At 33.4% G+C, this 21709-nt stretch overlaps 1 protein-coding gene across 8 annotated transcripts in view; it reads left to right on the top strand.

The window, feature by feature from the left end:
* Positions 1-21709, top strand: part of LOC149786272 (suppressor of lurcher protein 1-like) — a 533176-nt gene that overhangs the window by 251270 nt on the left and 260197 nt on the right. For all 8 annotated transcript variants that reach the window (XM_089976657.1, XM_089976656.1, XM_089976652.1 and 5 more), the window contains one exon: positions 18823-18895. In XM_089976657.1, coding sequence (XP_089832783.1) covers positions 18823-18895 — 73 coding nt within the window. The remainder of the gene's footprint in view (positions 1-18822; positions 18896-21709) is intronic.

Here is a 21709-nt window from a genome sequence, read left to right as displayed (position 1 = left end):
TTAAGTGTTATTTCATGAAAGATGATTTTTCCCTCTCCCCTTAAAAAAACTATATGTTTTGCTGCACACAGAAAATGGGTTTAGTGTCACAAAAAAGTTCATGATTCAGGTACTGGAGGGATTTTTTTAAAATTTGAGAAACCTAAATGTTGCTAAACTTGCAAAATTTATGTTTCTCAAGTTAGAAGCTGCGGAGTAAAAAGTAATTTGACTTTTCTATCTTTCATGAATTGGACATATTTGTCTTGAACAAATCCATGAGTAAATTAGTGGCCCAAGAGTTTCCTTGCAGGTCAAATACTGCAAGTTCTAACAGTTTGGATGGAGCACTTGGCAGTTAATATTTCAGAAAATACAAAAGTTTCAAGAACCCCATCAGTAAGGCAGACTCTCTCATCTTAAATTAGTAGCATTTTTTTTATGAATTGTCAAAGAAATAGGTCTTAAGATCTTGGATGGATGGAGTTTTAAATAGACTAATAGTTTTTATTTTCATCGTACAATATCATAGAAACAGACCTCATTAGGGATGCTGTCCATTCTGTTATCAAATTTGATCCAAGTATTAGTGGAGACTGTTGAGCAAAAGAGTGGATTTGCAACAATGAGACCAGAAATTGATTTTCAGGAAAAGCTGTCATGAACTGGCAACAGTATACCCCCATGATACCAACAGAGCCTTTCGTTTGGAAGAAATTTATTCATCAGGGAGAATTATTAGTTCTGATAGATAGTTTCTAGATAACTTTTGGAAGTAGAACTGAAGAGCAGGAGAAATCCATCAGCATTTTGCAGTTGTAACTAATCAGATTGGTGAAAATTTGCCATAATACTGTTCAAACATTAGATGAATTCTTTTTATTGAAATAACATATACACATTGAAAACTTGTGTACAGCACATGGAATTGGTTGAATGATTTGTATTTAGCAGGATATCAGCACATGAAAGACTATTTAGTGTAAAACTAATGGCACCTAGTAAAGTGCTTTGACCATGGAGTCTTTGGATGCATGTATTTCCAATGTAAAATGTAAGAATAAAATATCATATATACATACTGTATATACTTGCTTATAAGTTGAGTCAAACTGCAAACAACAAAGATCTGATCTGCTGGTGCATTATGCGATGGTGGATCTGGGTCTGTGCAGTTTTTAGTTGTATTCAACTTATAAGGGAGTATGTATATATACTGTATTAGTCTTCTTAGTTCAAGTCCAACTGCAGACTGCACAGACCCAGATCTGTATTGCATATTATGTTGATTAATATGCACCTTTATTATTTGTTAGAAATAATCAGAACAACAAGCTCCATATCAGGGTCTATGTTCTTTGCAATTGGACTTGATTTATATGAGATGCATATACATATATATTGTCTAATGTTGTTTGTAGATTTCTTTTTTTACTCTGTTTTGTTAAATGTATAATTTTTTTTCTTGGTAAAATTGTGGCTCTAGTACTTAAATTAAACACAGTGGAAATGGCCCTCTGTGGACTGCTTGCTTCAAGATTATGGCAGTGGTTATTGACTTCAAGTTTATTGCTATAATTCATTTGAGGCAGGAGTCTTGTTATTTCAAACCCTGAAGGTCATTAATGGGAGCTTTTGTCAGCTTCTCATGTCATATTTCAGAACAATATGCATGCTAAGAATCTAGGTCAAAATGCATTTTTTTTTACTCTGATTCCAATATAATAAAATACGATTGTTTATTTCAATGCTCAGCATTCCACCTTGACAGAAGCTCCATGTTGTGAACTTGTTGGCATCTATGTGCATGTCTGTCAGTGTATCTGTCTACATTCAAGGTGGGTTCAACAGAAACGAGTCTTGCATTAGCAGAGAATTTTTGTAAAGGCATGTTATTTTAGATTTTGATTCTTGTAATATTGGTATTGATTTTCCTTTATGTGGTATATCATAACAGTTTTCTTTCTAGACATTTAACTGTTTGGGGGTGAATATGATCACTAAAAACTAAATGGCAAAAGGTTTTACTATTAAATTGATGATGAATTCACACACCATCTTTTTAGGTTTTAAGGAAATCCAGTCTGGTTTTGACATCACCAAGAACACTTAGACATGTCTGTTAGAAAACTTTTTTTTTCTTTTTATCTTTTTGGATTCCAGTAAAATTGTCAAGATTAATATCAGAAATTAATTTAGGAATCAAGTTCACATGAAAGAAAACAAAAGTGAATCATTAGAGATTACACTTTAAAAAAGTTTACAACTTTTGAAAGTCTTGAACTTGTCTGTATAAATTTAATTTTTTTGTCCTTGAACAGTTTTCTTCCATGTATGTCAGATATATCTTGCCTTTTGTGTCAACTGTTTCCCATTTAAGGGCCAACTTGCACATTCCTTGTTCTTCATCTGTCTCCCACACAGAAGGCTGACATAAAATTGGCATGTGCTGTCATTTTCTCTCTTGTTTCCATTATCTTTCATTTTGGGTTCAGAGACATACAGTACATTGTCAACATACCTTACATGCCATGAATGCAAAGCTGTCTGGTTTTTGCTTGAACAATCTAAAAACAGTGGATGACAATTGATGTGAATTGCCTAATGTATCACAAATACCTTGAATACTAAATTAAACACTTGTTTACTTGAACAATCAAAATCATAGTTGATGACTTAATGTGAATTGCCTAATGCACCTCAGATGCCATGACTACAAAACTAAACACTTGTTTTTACTAAGTGAACTGCAACACAGTGGATTACATAATGTAAATTGCCTGTATCTTAAATGCCACAAAATACAAAACACCTGTTTTTGCTTGAACTGTCTAAAACATAGTGGCTGATATAATGTGAATTGCCTAATGTACCGCAAATGCCATGAATACAAAACTAAACACTTGTTTTTACTTGAAATGTCAAAAACATAGTGGCTGACATAATGTGAATTGCCTAATGTACCTCAGATGCCATGAATACGAAACTAAACAGTTGTTTTTACTTGAGCTGTCTAAAACACAGTGGCTGACATAATGTGAATTGTCTAATGTACCTCAAATGCCATCCATGAAAGGTTAAACATTGCTTTTGTTTGTCATGCCTTCCACACAGTGACTGACATACATTGGCTGGTGCTTCTATTACTGAAAGGAAATTAGAATTGGTCTGCATTGACATGTATTATATCTGTTGAGGACAGAAACACATTTACAAATGGGTGTAACTCTTGTGATTGTCTGTCACTGGCACTTTTTGCTAATTCAGTTATTCTGAGCTAGATAGATTTTCTTCAACAAATGGAAACATTTTCTTCACAAGGAAACTAAGTATACAGGGTTAAGAACCATTATCCCAAGAAAACTATGTAAACCCATCATTTAGAATTCTTTGAGGCATACAGCTAGTAGTAATCTGTCTCAAAAAGTTGACTGGATAATGGTATAAAGATATGTAAAACAGGCCAGCAAGCATGACAGCTTTTAAATATTGAGTGAGTATATACTAAATTTCACACGCAGATGCTTATTTTCTTGTTTTTTGTTAATGCCAAATATTATTTCCACCTTACATCCATCCAGGTTGCTTGTAACACTAACCTGATCATAAACTGACTTCAATTGGGATCCCAGACACTTAATTAAGTTGTGCAGCCCTTACATTTGTGCATGTGAAAGGTTCCAGGTTATAAGTTTTAGCATTATGTGTTTTGCATATGTTAAATTTGACAATATGCAGTTAACGAGTTATCTGTGGATGTTGAATGAAGCTTATAGGTACTGATGGGAAAGAGGGAAAATTGGATATTCTGCTGACCTGGTTTTCTTTAAATAAAATATATTTGTTCTTGAAAATGTTTTTATTGTTGATATCAATTATGCTAAAGGAAATTTGTATACTGTCTTGTCAATATTTTTTAGTTATTTATCAAAGTTACTGTCACTCTGAAATGCATCTGCCAAACACACTTGTGTTGTGGCTTCATTTGAATTGGAAATGGAGTACAGCAGACAACACCTATCTTGTGTGATCAGACTGGTTCCCATTGGGATTGCTTGGAAACTAACATCATTTTAAGGACAGTAATTGCAGAAGGCAGTAGGGAAGTGTTCTGCCAGCTGTAAAAGTGGTTTGATTTCTTTGAAGTATATACATATGAATCACATTATTTATGTTGGTGATACCACTCAGTCTTTCAATGCAATGTAGGATGGTAGTATAGTGAATGACATTTATGAAATGATATAAACTATTAAAAAATGAAATGAATACTTGCTGTTCATGTTTCTGTCCTAATTAATTAAGAAAACAAAAAGACTGTTTACAACATATATACTGTCTGTCTTGTATTACTGTATCTACCTAATTAACTGCTTCATTCACTTGTTTTAAATTCAAAGGATTGTAGTCTGTCACATGATGGCAGTTGTTAATCCTTGAAAGATTTTTAAAATAATATCATATACATTTTTATTTCTTTTGGGTAATGTTTGTATGCCTTCACCAATTTAACTTTAGATTAGCCACCCCCCAAAAAACTATGTTTGCTATTCATTGTTTTAAAATTAGGGTAGGCTGCTTCATTTTTTATTTTATTTTAAATTTTATATATAATTAATATGTGATTTTTTTGCAGTGAGAAACATGGATAGTTGTCTGACCAGAAACGTATTTTTTTGGCCTCCTTAAACTACATCTTTCTCGTGTTTTGAAACAAGAGGCCCAAAATTAAAAGTGTAAGTCTATGTCAGTGTAACAATATAAAAAAAATGTTTATAGCATTATAAAATTAGATGGGTAGGATGATAAAATGTGTAAAAATAGCAGGTGTTTGAGCCAGCTGCTGGCAGTAAAGTAAATTCTGATGAAATAATTCTCCCCAAAGAAACAAATTCAGTCAAGCAAGTATAATTTACATCCTGTACCTGTTCAGATTAACAGTCAAGATATCCAAAGACAGATTAATTTAAAACAAAACAAAACATGATCCTGCAGGTGCCATGCGAATGTGTCTCTTCCAATTTCGTTTGATGCACATACATTTGGCAGGGGAAATTGGCATCATAACATACTGTATTTAGTTCCCACAGCCTCGATTGATTTAGTCTATTTTTGTCTTTGTAGACCACATCAGCAACTGAAAATTGTTAAGTAAATGTACCTAAAAGTGTGCTTGGAACATGACGTATAGTAGTTAATGCATTAAATCTAGGTATTGTCTTTACATGTTATCATGTGTTGCATATATTTTTGGCTAGATATTAATGGGTAGCTTCCACTTGGGGTTAGGAAGAACCTAATAATTTCAGAGTCAAAAGTCAAGGTCATTAGGTCAGGAATTTTTGACACCCGCCTTAAGAGGCATGCAGTGTATAGCTTTCACTTTGCCCATTGAGATCTCCCTTGCTGAGCTAAAAAAATTGTGGTATTCCACCCACTGACATCAGACTTTCAATGTGCATGCATCGTTTTATGAACAAGTATACTAAACTAGGTTACTGTGATCTGCTTTCCAGAATTTATTAAAACTTTCTTTAAATTTGTCTGTTTTGTAGGTGTATCATAGGCTCGATATAAACTGTGCACTGAAACTGGATCACTTTAACCTTTCTGAGGTTAATTCAAATTGTTTAAAATACATGTCCAGTTTTTCTGCACTGGTTATAACTCTTGTATCATCTATTGACATACAACTTGAACAGTTTGTCCATCTTGAGATAAAAGAGCGTTGCAGTGATCTAACCTTCAGGATTTATTAAGTCTGTTTAATATTTAGCTATTGCTATATTGCCAAAATCTTGCATAAGAGAAATAAAGCTTTCAGCACTATTCAACTTGCTACTGTATCACTAAATATATATTGATCATAAAGTTCATCAGGAGATTAATACATCTCACATACCAAAAATTTATTGCTGTGACCAGTACTTTTTTCTATCATTTATTGTGTACTCTTAAAGAAGTGCCAAAGAAAGCAACATCTTGCGAGCTTGAGTTCACCAACAACTCTAGTTCCTTTGAGAGTTTTGATGAAATAATTGCGGTTTGTTTGCTTAAAATGCCCAAATTTAAAAAAAATTAATGTTGTGCATTTTAGCTGAACTGGAGGGGTGCAGGAAACAACTCTCAGAAACCCCTTTGAGATCATCAGTTGTAACCTTGGTTATCTTTGACAAAGAATCCTGATGGCAAACAGCTAGCTACACTATTGCATTATCAATTTATCAGGCAGCCTGAATTATCAGTTTATCTGGCTGCCTGAATTATCAATTTATCTGGCTGCTAATTCCCAAATGTCCTGCATGCTTCACTATCGGAAAAGTAAATGTCATTATGTATATATCTTCAGTATTCCATGTCAACATAAACATATAAACTGGCAAAAATGTCTGGAAAACATCATTTTTATATGATTACGAATATTCTTGTGTAACATGAAGCACCTTTTGATTTATTTAAATCTATCTGGATATCAACAATCCTGTTTAAGCACTGTCAGGTTGAGTAGTTTTATATATATGCAAATCAAAATGTCTTATTAAAATTATTTTAAGATTTTTTGTTAGAGAAACTTTTGGTGATAAGTAAGTTTGTTCATGAATGCTTTTTCTCAATTTAGAGCTCAAGATAGGTAAATTTTGAATCGGATTTACAAAGAAACTTTGCCTGACACATATTCATGCCTTTGAAGGTAATATTTTAAAATATTGCAGTTCAGTTTAGTTTTATTTATTTTATAATTTAATTTACTGGCTAGACAAAGGGTAAAGTGGTATTGTAGAGAACAATCATAGTGTAGGGAAAAGTATTGATTTTAGAATGTGTTGAAATACTAGGCTTTGAACTATCAAAAAACCTTATTATTTGCTATATTGACATTGGATGGATGTTGGGATTTCTTTCCACAATGGTATATCTCTGTCTATCTATATTACTGTATGCATTTATCTATCCTTGTCTTTCAATCTATCTTTGCTATATTGTATTTCATAAAATTTAGTGCAGGAAATAATGATGACAACTGCAGAAGGATTATCTTCAAAAACCATTTTTTTTTCAAACATTTTTTTTCTCTTGGTCTTTGTCACCTGTCTGTGATAGCACCATATAACACTGAACTATCTTGTAGGATGTAATCAGACTTCCTAGCTTCATCTTCATGCACAAATTGCAGTTATTTTCTTGCCGATTACTAATGCAGTTTTATCACTACCATTTATTAATGAGATAAACTCTTGAAGCACAAGTGTCACTTTGGTGCTAGGCATTAATGGCATCAGTACCTGTATGACATCAATAATGGTCATATTAAGAATAGTAATTCCTCTTTGATGAGTAATGTAGTGGAACTTCCTTGGTGAAATAAGAAGGAACTGGAATGATTCCTTTACTTCAGGGACTGTATTAGAGTGTAATAAGGCTTTGATTTAACTGGATTATGTCATCATTGTGAACAATTATAGATTGAGTTACCTGCCATGTGTGCTCACATGGAAGTTGGATCCAACCACAAACTGCACACATGCAGATCAGCTGGTGCATAATATGCCAGCAGATCTGGTCTATGTAGTTTATTGGTTCTAATAATATGAACAGAGATCTTGTATTTTTGTTATTACAAAAATCATTAGAAATGTCCATCTTCCTCCATGGTGGCTCAGTGGTTAGTGTGCCTGACACATGACTGAAAATGAACAGATTCAAATCCTTCCATTGGATCAGCTTTCCTTGGCTACCATTGTGGATCCTTGGTCAAGGAATCATACACCGATTGCCTCAGTACTAAATAAGCCACTGGCATTGTTTTGCCATAAGATGCCAAGCCAAAACAAACCAAACACTCTCCCCATTTGCTAGAATAACATTCATATTTTTTATTATATTTTTATGGATTATTCCATTGGAAGTTAGCCAATCTTTGGTGGTGTATTAATTGAGAGAAACGTTTAATATCCTCTCTTGTACAATAAGGCTGTACTTATGAGATAAAAGGTAGGTCATCAATGAGACAGATGAATGGCTGTTTAATACAATGTGTACTCAGCGATTTATATTATATTCTCTGTACAGTTCTGCATGTTATAAGAGGCAACTAACAGAGTTAACTTGCTCAACTTTTGACCAGAAGGGGTGTGTTTGAATCATATAATTACATAATTGGATCAATCTATGTCAGCTTCTGTGGTGTGTCCTTCAGGAAGAATGTTTACTCCAATTTATTGCTTTGGCACCAACTGATGCAAATACATCTGTTACGGTGCCATAAAAGAGCAAACCAAACCAAGCAAACCATTTATTTAGATGGTTGTCTTCATCAAGTTCTGACAGTAAGTTTTTTAAGTATTCATTTCTCTGAGTAGCTGTGTGAATTCAGGTTTTAAAAAGTATCATTTGATCAGTAAATCTACTAAAATTAACTTTTGTTATTGACGGCTTTGTTTTTGTTTTTTTCAAGTAATGCTCTTGGCTTTTAAAAAAAAGATTTTTGAAGGCAATTATTTATTAATATAAATTTTCTCACCAATGCTGAAATGTAAATAAGTGGATAACACCAAGTCATTGGCCATTGTTTGCACATGCCTGCAATACAAATTACTCTGTCTCATATTGTCTAATATTTTGTTCAGTTTATTTAAAATCATTGACAAAATATTCATTACGAACAGTATTTACCAATCACTCTTAAGTACACCATTTTTTTAAAGAAAATTGGAGTACAATAATTATAATTCATATAGATTTATGTAACATGAAAATTAAAAAGATATAAAAATCTTGACAATGCAAATTCTTCTAAAGATACAGTCCAGCCACTGGTTTTAATATTCTCTTTATGTACTCCTTTCAGTTACAGTAGAACATGTCTTGAAAGACCACCTTTTTTGCCAGTAAATTATGATCTCTCAAGACAGGTGGTCTCACATAGCAGTGGTCTTTCAAGACAAGTTTTACTGTATTATACTTGATCCACTTTTTGTGCACTCTTTTTAAATGTTCATATTTAGGAAGTTAGTGTGTCATCTCATTTTATTCAGTTACTTGTAGAAATGTTAATGATAATTTTACTTGACAAGTCCAATAACTCAATATTCAATCGATTTTTGTTCCATATCCAGTACTGATGACCCTTTCCTTCTTTTGTTGGCTAGAAGGGAAGTCATCCAAAGAGTTCCACTATCTGCCTAATTTGTTCGTATAGTTTTCCCTTTTTCTGTACAGGTTTGAATGTGCATTTTGTTTTTTCTATATGTCCATGAACTGTCTTCATGATGTACTGCCTTAGAAGACCAAATATAATAGGCATATTATTATTTGAAATACCAAGGCCAGAATACAGAGATTTTATTAATTCAGCCATTTATGTATTAGAAAGCATGTGCTTGATGATTGTAGCACTTTACAAGACACTTTAAAATAGAAACAATTAGCACCATTTCCATCTCAGTACCTGTAAATGGTCAAGCCGTGTTTTTAGAGTCCTCAGTTTCAATGACATAACTCTGTTTTCTGGAATAAGATGTCAATTACATGTAAATGTAATTCACGATCTCGTTAATATATTAGTTGTGACTTCCATTTTTCATTGTACATGATGATGAATGCACATAGTGTTGTGATGTATAACTTCGTTTTATGCAAGCCCAAAATAAGAATCCATTTAGTTTATCAGTACATACTGTAAACATACTAAAACTTCAATCAGACTGGGAATAACATTTCATATTTTAAAATTTTAATAAGAATATTATTTTACTTCAGGTAAAAATAATTCTATCATCTTTGTTTTACTACATGATTTTAACCTTTCTTTATAACTGGCTTTGTTAAACAGTTGTGTAACTATTTTATTATTTTCAATAGTCTACATGGTGTCTATGTATAATTGCATGAAAATTTATGTGAAAATTGTACATTTCTGTTTAGCATCTACTTGTACTCCCATGAAATTTAATTTATCTAAAGGGCATACAGGCCTCAGATTATGTATAGCTTGTTGTTTGGGGTTATACAGTAGAAGGATACAATACAGGTGATGCTTTCTAATTGCTGATTTGACTTGCATGCTTTCATTTTAATGCCATTTGTAATGACGAAAAAACAACGAATTTTCTTTTTCCCTTTTACTCCATCGCAGAAGCCATGTTCTGGTACTTGCATGCAGATTGTGTACATGTAAGTGTATCCATCTGATTGCTCACCGAGAAAATTATGAATAAATAATCATTACTTGAAATTTAGAAGTATAATTTGCCCAGTAACTTTTTTCAATATATAAGTCTGCTATGGGAAAAATTACTTTTGATTTAAGGCAATTTTTAATTTATGCCATAAACTCAGGAATGCGTCTGTGGCATAAAATTAAGCATCATCTGCATGTTGTCATTATTGTAGGATTTCATTGGATAAAATCAGCTGTGTGGGATGACTTTTTATGAGACAAAGATATTCTAAAGACCTCAAGAACTTACTGTATATACTCACTTATATGATGAGTCCAATTGCAAACTGCACAGACCCAGATCTGCCACCACATAATGCATTGGCAGATCTGGATCTGTGGAGTTTGTTAGGAGTCATCAGTAGAACAAACAACATAGACCCTGATCAGCAGATCAGAATCTTTGTTGTTTGCAGTTTAACTTAACTTACAAGTGAGTCATCATCATCATCATTCATCATTGGTGGCTCAGTCTCGAGAGACCACGTGAATAGCTCCCTTGAAGTGTCATCTGTCTCACGGGTGTTGGCAAGTGAGTATATACAGTAATAAATTCTTATTTTACACCTTGGCTTGGTTGTTTGTGTTTATTTCTCCAATTTATGGTCTATGCATCAAGATGTTGGTCTGATGCCTTTTGATTGCATCAATCATCTAGGTGACTTTGATTATGTATGTTTCTTTTTGAATGAATGCCGTCATTGAAAACATACACTGAACCTCTGGAACTTGAACCTACATCATAATTTAGATTATTGAATGTAGCATCATACAAAATAAACTGATTACAGCAGGATCAGTTTGCAGAAAACTTTGAACTTGATGCTGAAAATTAAAATATTTTGCATAATTTGAATGCATTTAAGAATCTCTTTATGGATTTTTAGTCTATCGGTCAATGTAAATGAATTGTACTCACATGTAAGCTGAGTCCAAGTGCAAAGAAACCTAGACCCATAGGTTCAGTCATATGTTTGCCAGATACCTTGCTGATCTAGAGCTCTGTCATATATTTGCCAAATGCCTTGCTGATCTCAAATCCTGTCATATTTGCCAGATACCTTGTTGATCTTGAACCCTGTCCTGTTTGCTAGATACCTAGTCAATCTTGAATCCTGTCATATTTGTCAGATACCTTGTCAGTTTTGAACCCTGTCCTATTTGCCAGATACCTTGTTGATCTTGAACTCTGTCATATTTGCCAGATACATGTACCTTGTTGATCTTGAACCCTGTAATACTTGCCAGATACCTTGTTGATCTTGAGCTCAGTCCTATTTTTGCTAATATTTGGAATGTGTTTATGATTAGGCATGGGTCTTCATCTGTTATATATGGTTATCTAGTACATAAATCCCAAGAGCATTAAATGTTTTTCTTCATAGATTCAGCATTTGCCAAGATGGCTATCATATTGACCTTTGGCTTCTGAAAAATACCTAATTCACAGAAACCATAAGGGATAAATGGAATAATATTAGTGTATCCTCTCCCTGTAGACAGCTGGAAAGACTCCTGAGAAAAATCAGAAACATGCCATGGATTTGTCTGTTGACAGGAGTTTATATTGCAGTGGTTTTTTTTTATGCCCCCAAATCTTTACTCCTGTGACTAGGGCACACTATTTTCATGGAAAAATTGAAAATTCCATCTACTATTTTTCTTTAATACATGTCAATCCATGTGTGTGTTTGCTTGACTAGAATGGTAAATGGCAATAAAAACTTTACAAATTGGCAGTTAATTTCCATTTTAGAATAATGTTGGCAATCATAACATCCAAGATGCACTGCAAAGTCACTGATGGCTGCTAGTTTAATGCATTTTAATGGTTGAATTAACAACAGAAGCAACTATATTTCTGGGGTTAAAAGCTTGCAGAAATACAGTTTGGAATTTAATCAGTGAATTATTATTTTTTAAAAATTGCAGGAAATTATTACATTAAATGTCGGTAGATAATGAGTTAACAATCATGTTAAACAAGAGTGAGATCCGCAATGGAAAATTCCATTGTGAAGCTCATTCCAGGTAAACTAAACTGTCAAAGCATCAAAAGATTGCCTCAATTTTTACCAACTTTTATAACTGCATTAAGTACTACATATATCTGGTAAATTTCTTTGTCCATTTTAAATTTTTCATGCCTCCCAAATTTCGAGGGCAGGGGAACACAATCTTGATAAGGTGAATAAAAAGTATATTATAATGAGTATTATCAAAACATTTTAGTTTTATGACCATTAGAATTAGGAATAAAGAATAGTAAATGGATAAGTCTAAAATCTTATTTACCATCGAGTTAAAGAATGGGAAGCACACAAACACACTAATATTTGTTGCAAGGTCAGAAGGTCAATTAAACATATTAAAATTTGTTCCAGGGAAAAGGCCATTTAAATGATTGTAAGTAAATCTTTTTCTTCATGATGTATGTAAAATTGCAGTAAAGTCTTTTACAGTACAAAAGAAGTACATTCAGAATTTGAACTACTGGTACATGCATTTTTATTTTTTTCCTGAAAGGGAACTACTGTAATATAGTGATAATTAGGGGTCTTTTTTAAAGCTGAAATTATCTTTTATCACTCCTATTTTATTTCATATGATTATTGTACATTTTAAACAGAACTTGTGAAATAAAAGTAAAAAATTAAAAACTACCATAATTATTTACTTAAAAGTGAAGCCCAAATGCAAACTGTACAGACCCAGATCTGCCATCACATAATGCACTTGCAGATCAGGGTCTCTGCAGTTTGTTGGAAGCAATAGAACAAACAACATAGACCCTGATCTACAGGCACATCATGCTATGGCAGATCAGGATCTTTGTTGACTTGACTTAAAAGCAAGTATATATGATATCTTAGAATATTTGGACAAAAAGACATCATATTCCCCATCTGAATAGACCCCCCAAAAATGCCATCATTCAGTCAAATTCTTGTTTGCAGTTGGCCTTGACTTATTGGCTAGTATGTATGGGTACATCACAGTAAGGCTGGCTGCTCGTTGCAATTATGAACATGTATGCAGTTACTTTAAAGTGGGGGAAATAACTGAAGGTTTATAAAATAAATGAATTATTAGTGTCCTTTTCTATGAGCTTAAGTTTCTAATGGATGAAAACCCAATATCACTCAACTAATATTTGCTTTTCGATGGCTTATACTGTATTTTTTTTTTGCTGCTTCCACTCACCATAAAAAATGGAAGTATTTCATAATGTAAATGTTTTCATCCAACAGGATTAGGTAGAAGTTGGTAGAACTCTGCAAGGTCACCTCCCTTGAATCATCATACTAACTTAATCTGTATCATAATTAGCAATTGTAAATAAAAAGAACAAACTTTGTTATCAAAATAAAGAAACTGTATAAGACATAATTCTGATAAAACTATTGAGCAGTAATGAGCTAGTAGTGTACGTTGGAGCTTGAGCCCCATTAAGGAATAACTTTTTACAGCATGACAAAAGTTTCAACAGTAAGATGTCCTTGAGGCTTTAAGGGTGAGTGTATGCATTTTCTGTGTTTAATGTATACAGATTAGGATATTTATTGCAGGACTGCATTTTAGTACTCTTGTCAGGGATTTCATTGCCACTTTCATTGCCAGAATTTCCCAATGCAATGGATGCCATGCCATATGTCTGTTCAGTGATGTTATCATAAATCCTTTCAATTTAGGCGAAAAGTTTAAGCTGTTGAAACTGATTCGTAATTTTTGGTAGATTAAATGTAGATTTTATTTCATGTCAAATTAAAACGTATACCTCTTCTGACTAAATGTTGACTTTATATCACAAATCAGTAAAGTTATTTTGCCTTCAGCTTCTTGAAACATGCGATTGGTTGAACTATTTTGAGAGCCCAATATACTATCTCAGTGTTTTATCCTCATTATAAGAACACCCACTTATTTTTGTCTAATTGAAAATTATATACAACAACGAGTTTAACTTTGTTTATCATTTTATGATTTCTTTTTACACCAGATACAAAACAAACTTTCTTATACCAGAGTGAACAGGTAAATCAATGTATCAGCATCAGCAAGGGAGCAATGTGACTTAGTGATGTCACAGCTACATTTGTCATGGCAACTCTTCTTCCTCTGACTGTAAACAGGAATGACTAACATTAATCTATGATATCTTTAAAAGTTCTTGGCAGATTGTGATACTGTTTTATATTATGTATTTTACTGTTCACTTTGTGTTTTTTTCACAGCGCATCAAAAAATTATAGCTCGATTTCCATTAAGAAGAGATTTCATTTTATTTTCTTCAATTAATTCTTAGAACCAAAGTCTTTAAAGCTCTAATAACTTATTTCTTCTCATCCAGACACATAATGATCTAAAACTGAGACTTCTGTTTCAGAGAAAATTATTGCTACAGGAAAGGTTAACTACATTTTGGTGATAGTTGATCTGGATATTGTAGTCCAAATTTGGTTGCAGTAGTCACAGCTCCAGCAAGATTTCCCAAATTGTCTTGATCACATAATTGTCATATTTTAAGGTTTTCTAGGTTCACTTAAAAATTATCATCAGATTCTTAGGCCCTCTAGTATTTATTCTTCTTAAAAATAAATATCTATTTAAGTCTATCAAAATCTGTTTTCACTGTCCTGCTTTTCATAGTTCACAAGGAAACAACTCCAAAGGAATTACATTAAAAATTGCAGCAAACATGTTTATCTATTCAAACAGATATTTCTCTTGAAGTCACTATTAGGGCCCAGCTCCACAAGTTGGCCAAGTCTTATAGTAATCATGCTATCCATATGTTCACCATATTTCTACAGTTTGGTTTCTGAAACAGAACATCATTTTGAATTTTCAGATTTGTTTAAAAATAAATTTCGTATGCAGCTTTAAATTGATGAAACCTCAAAAGAATTATAGTTTCATCCATCTTTTGCTATCATAAAGAAGAGTTATGGCCCTTGACTCCCAGGCCTCCTAACCTTGGTTTCTACTGCATTACCTTTCTGGGATTTCTTACCTTTTTAATAGTCATTGGAGTCAAATAAAATAAAATAAAACACAAATGACACAAACATGGACAATTACACGCATACGTAAGAATTCCGAAATTCTAGCTTTTGTAGTCTTTACAGCATTCGAAATATTCTCTCTGCTTTAAGTTGACAGTGAAATACTTACATGCTCATTCTGGTTTAAATACTGTATGTAATAAGTAGATATGACAGGCACAGATACGGACGGGTTCATGTTCTGCCAACCTTTGGAGTGCCTGGTCCACTTGTTGTTAGTAAATTATCAGATGAAACATTGCATTTCATTTTAAGGAGTGCTGTCATTAGAAACAATATATTCTGAACAAAGTTTATTCACTTGTATAAGTGTGAAAGGTGGAATTTGATTGGTGAATCGAAAGCTCAACAAAACATGCCCTTGCATTTGGGGTGTATTTCAGATCTCTGTTAGATCGGAGCTTTTGATTTTAATCCCAAATCCCCCAAATCAATGTATACTAACAAGAATTATCAGTAAGTTGTTGAATTTAAATCATAGTTTTCACATACATGTTTCTTGCAAATTTAAAAAAAGTTGTTCTTTTTTGTACAGCATTATGATTGTCATCATTTTTATTGTATGTAGCACACTCTAACTTGTGCTTAAATTGTAATTGTTCATTATTTTTGACCTTGAAATGTTCATGGTCTTAGGATGTTGACTTGCATACTGGTACATGTACATGGATGTGTAGGGTGTTATTTTCATAGAAATTGTGCTCTTGATCACGAGGATGAAATTTCTGAAGTTAACTGCAGTTTAAGACCCATTTTTTGAATGGATCGTTAAAGGCAATCCTCTTAGCTCAACCTTGTATGATAGCGGCATTAAGTTTGATAGATCTCATTCTCATGTTTTTGAAGTGTTTTGCATCAAAATGTTTTTATTCCTAATGATTTATACATGGAAGGGAAAACTGCACCATGACTCACTTGTAGCAATCTTCAGAACTCGCTTGTCCTGTCATTCTTGTTATTGACTGGATTTCTTTTCATCTTGTCAGCAAGTTTTGACCATGGAGTAAGCCATGTTGTAGGATAATTGAAATCTTCAGCTGTCAATCAGGATATTGGAGGATTAGTGTCTCAATACCTTTCAATTGATATTCAGGTCCAAGATTTCTCTGGGGAGGTCTTTTTAAGTTGTAGAGTGGCATTGGCTGAATGGTTAATATGCTAGACTCTTGAGTTTGAATCCTGCTAATGCCAGTCCAGATCAGCTTCCTTGGTGTTTTTCTGGGCAAGGTATGTTGCTCCAATTACTTCAGCAGTATGTAGTCTTTCAAGTGCAAATGTGCTGTTAAAAGACAATCAATCACTTTGAAGTTAGATTGGTTTCATACAGTACTATCATTATATTTTGTTTCCAACTTTTTTTGTTAAAAAACTTAAGTCTGAATCTTTCTAGAGCATCTGATGAGGTGGAATAATTTCAGCTTTTAAAAGATGTGATTTTGGAGATCAGGGTATTAAAGTGCACCCTCACTATAAGGCCCTTCATTATAACATGGTTCCTGTCATAAGGCCATTCATTATAACACAGTTTTTGTTATAAAGCCCTTCATTATAACACAGTTCCTGTTATAAAGCCCTTCATTATAACACAGTTCCTGTTATAAAGCCCTTCATTATAACACAGTTCCTGTTATGAGGCTCTTCATTATTACATGGTTTCTGTTGTAGGGCAAGTATCATCATAGGTCCTATTTCATTAAGTGGTAGTAAAAGTGTACATTGAATGTATTTTACTATAAGCTGATCTCACTATAAGGTAACCTACTCTATGGATTCCATGGAGAGCATTATAGTGTGTGAACACTGTATACAGTGTCTTGATGATGTTCACATGTGTTCTGATCCAAGTATTCACTTGGGCAGTAATTATTTTTTCTCTCCAGTTTTATTGACCAAAAATGAACAGTCTGAATCACTGCTTAAGATTTCAGTGCATTGTACTGACAAGGCAAGGGACAGTTAGTAGATTAAACAGCCACTTGAGATGTTAGGGTTACATGAAATGTTTTAATAATTTTCATTAATGTTCCTCCTGGTAATCCAGGTACTCCAAGTGCAAACTTTACAGATCTAGATATTCCATTTCCTAATGTGCTGGCAGATCTGGGTCATTGCAGTTTGTTAGTAATTAGTATAACAAATACCACAGACCCTTATCTACCAGGCTATCATGAAATAGCAATTCAGGGTCTGTGTTTGCTGTTGGACAATCTTACATCCAAAATGGCTGCCGTAGCAGCTAATTTGAAAATCTTCTCCATCAAGAGTATTAGAGATGGTTTCAATGCAAAAGAAGAAAAAGCATTGAGAGACAGTATAGGATATTAGTCCCTTAGAGTGAGTCAAGTTATTCTCCTGGTTTTGACATTGACGAGATATATCAGTCATTTCTCAACGGCGTTGTGATTGTCAACCTTTTGTTAAAGTTTTGAAGTTTTTTATTTGCTTATATTTCCTTAACTATTTCATAGGTTCTCATCCCACTTCACTCAAATCATTATGAGACTAACAATTAATTCTACTGCATCCTCATTAATCCACTTGACCTTGGGGTGAAGGTTTTCATTTGTTAATAAATTCCAAGATGGATTATGCTCACATTTGCCATTAATGATTACAAAGCCAAGACCATCAATTCTACATATGCTTGCATCAATGGTCCTAAGGTCAAGTTCGCAGCCATACAAATTTGTGTTTAGGTTTTAGCTAAACTCTCTTCACTTGCATGTATTTTCTAATGCAGTAGCAAGTTACAGGTTTGGCATATTGATGCTTGAACCAGTGGGATACATTGGATCCAAATTGTTTATCCATCACACTGAGTTTGTAAGCAGGATACCTCAGAAACTATTACACTGGTCTAGTTTGAGTGGTTGATCTGTATTTAATTGCACATCAGCAAATATAAGGCTATTTGGTGCTGGGACAATGTAAATAAAGTGCTTTGCCAGAGGCAGTTGATGACAGCTGGACTGGACTGAACCAGCAAGTCACAGATTGGGAGATTAGCATGGAGTTAATACAACCCATGATCTAGACCTAAAAGGATATTTAGATGTTTTGAGAGGGTTATGTGACCTGATTAGGTACAGGTGATTTTAACACGATTTTCAAGATCACAGGATGACTTGGAGCTTGGACAGAATGGCCGCTTATAAGCTTGACATCTACAATATCAGGTGACCAACATTAATCAAATTTGATACGTAGATACATTAAAAAGTTCCCAAGAACAATGCAGGTGTCTTTTTACCTTGACTTAATTTTCAAGGTCATGAAGTGACATTCTGTATAGGTGCTATATGGTTGTGGTGATGCACTGGCAATGTAAAATTTCTGTTTTTCCTTGCCAAAACAATTTCCTGCTTGATATACATGATGTTGTTTTCTCTGCTTCTATCCATGCCGAGTCTATATTCCTCTTGGGGAAAAACTCCATGAATTATTTTTCCTAATTAAAGATATCAAAGTTAATAAATAATAATGTCAGACATTGTAATAAATAAGAATAGCTTAAAATGGTTGTATCATTGTGCTGACATTTTTGTTCTCCACTTTCAGATGGTGATTTGTCTGGAGGGTATTGTACTATTCATGGCCTATTTGATGGTATATAGTGATGGCGTGAATCCCGGTAAGTTTTTTAAAATCAAAATTCTATTAGCATAGTTACAATTAAACTGATTCTTTTTTTTACACATGTAAGTTTTAATTAATCTTGCATCATACTCAAGCAAGGGACAATAGCTTAATCATCTATTTTCTTGCTTCAAACATGAATCGAAGAAAAACAGCCAGGTCAGTTTTATATTTCATACTTCATGTTTAAAAACCCAACTGAAAATAATATTTGAAACAAGTTTGCAATCTCCCACATTTCATATTACCTTTAAAAATCTTTGAATTCAATGAGGTTACTTTGAAAACTCCTTGAATTTAGAAAAAGTTGGTTTTATCCATGAAAAGTCCTTGCATTTTGCCCATACTCCTTGAAATTTGCTCCAAAATCTGTTCAATTTCCTTTTGAGCACACATCATTGAGTGGATTAAATGACACAAGATGAGTAGTTATTTACTGGTGAAAGTCTTTGATGGCAAACTAAAATTAGGGGGAATGTTTTTCAAAAGAAGAACAGGCTTGTCTTCTGCATACAGGGACTTGTAATGGAAGAAATATAGTATTTTGCCTCTCAGAATCATTAAACTGCATTTTTCAAACAGAATTTTATTATGAATAACATGTATACACATGTGCAATCAGATCTGAATGCAGACTTTATAGACTCAGATCTGCTGTTGCATTATGTAGTAGCAGATCTAAGTCTTTGCAGTTTGTTAGAAGTAATCACTAGAACAAGCAACATGTAAGATTTGCTGGTACATTATGATTGCAAATCATAGTCTATGTTGGTTGCAGTTAGATCCAACTTGTGAATATAAACAATAGCTTAATATGGATACATGATATGGAGTTTAATGAGTACATCATCAAAGCAGACATTTGCAGAATCGTTGAAGTTAATTAACCTCCTGTAGGCATAGGGATGTAAATTAGGCTCGTACATTTAGTACGAGGAGAGCAGATGGCTAAGTGGTTAGGTGCAGATTGTAATCCTACCATTTAATCAGCCCTGTCTTGGTATGTCCTTGGTTTGAAGATTCATAAGGAAAACATTGCATAAGGCTGTATTCTACATGTAGTATTCTGCATTGGGATCTGACCAGCAAAATCAGCATCCATTTTCTTCTTCAAGTGCAAAGTAGCAATATTTGGTGCCATGCACAGTCCTGCCACTTATCCCAGCTTATTCAGGATCATCCTGAATTTTCATTTCAAAATCCCAAAATTCTGATTATTTGATCTATTAGACAACAACCCCTTAATTTTTAAAACATGCCTCCCCCAAGTTTGATTCACAATGTATGCACCTCCTTCAAAGACAGCAAAAGTAATGCAGAAATTTGATAAGAAATACACTACAGTCATACCATGAAAATCTATCATTTTTCCATTTTCATCCTTTAAGCTGATATTTAATGTGTTAATTGAATTAACACAAATATCAGCATAAAAGATAAAAATGGACAAAAGATAGATTTCATGGCATGTTTGAAGCATACGTTTTTCATGTTAAGTAAATAGCACAGGACAGCAGAGATGTCAAATCTTTTGTAAAGTTTTTGTAAATATATGGTTGCAAACACTGATCCTGTTTTTTTCCCCCCTCTAAATTCTTATTTTTTTCATATGGCATCCTTATTTTTATTCCACTCAAGGTACCAGGTCTGTGTACACCATGCTTATGCCATTGCTGAACAACAAGATAAGAATTCTTTATTTCAGACTACATCTAAGTAAAGATATGAAATGTATTTTAGGCATTTAAAGATTATACATATCCTACATACAAATATACAGACACATGTACAAATAAAGAAGTATGTTATTGATAAGAACAAAATTATGCAAGACATTTAATAGTAATTTGATCCATCTATATATAATCCAAGACTTAAAATGAATATCGTAGTTCCACAGAATTTTCAAGATATATTTCTTACTATTAGATATTTTTGTCATCATTGAAAACACATACTTTCTCATTATTTTTTAAAACCAAATACACTTTAATTTAATAAGATGGTGGAGCCACAGTTCCATCTTGGAGTGATTAATAGAAAATGAAGACTTTTATTATAACAAATAAGTAATTTTCTTTTTGTATATTCACTGAAGCTGGTCCATAAGGGTTTGTAATACACTGTGCAGCAAAAAGACTTGAATAATCTAATTTTGATATACAAATAAACAACTTCCTAATTTACATAAGAGCCTATTTGTTTGAGTGCACAAACATCCATAGCATCTCATTGTAACTTTATCATATTCATGGCCATTAAGAAGTACAGACAGAAATGGTAACTTAAAAGAAGTTGACTGAAAAAGCATGCATACAGATGTTTTGTGTAGTACTCTATATACTGCCTTATAAGACAAGTCGAACTGCAAACTGCTCAGACTCAGATCTGCTGGTGCACAATTAATTAGCACATCTTGACCTGTGCAATTTGTTAGAAGCACTTAGTAGAATAAACAGCATAGACCCTGATCTGCAGGCACATTATGCAATGGCAGTCAGGATCTTTGGCTGTTTGCAGTTTGATTTGACTTAAAAGTGATTATAGATGGTATATATGATATCCACCATATTATGTGCTATGGTTTCTTCTCCTGGCAGGATTAGCTTGCTTCCTAACTATTTTACTAAATTTATTATGCTTTGCTGGCAAGTATTGTCTAAAGGAAAACTCTATACCCTTGTTGATTTCTTGGTTCATTTTTGTTGGATTGTACTTTATATACTTAGATCTGGGTCTGTGCAGTTTGCAGTTGGACTCATATTATAAGCGAGTACATGGGGCATCTTGCAAGGATGGTGTTGAATAC

Source organism: Sinohyriopsis cumingii, chromosome 12 (assembly GCF_028554795.1).
Source record: "Sinohyriopsis cumingii isolate HCF-2022 chromosome 12, ASM2855479v2, whole genome shotgun sequence".
Classification (NCBI taxonomy): Eukaryota; Metazoa; Mollusca; class Bivalvia; order Unionida; family Unionidae; genus Sinohyriopsis; species Sinohyriopsis cumingii.
The sequence above is the reverse complement of the archived record's forward strand: the minus strand, read 5'-3'. Positions and strand labels throughout refer to the sequence as shown.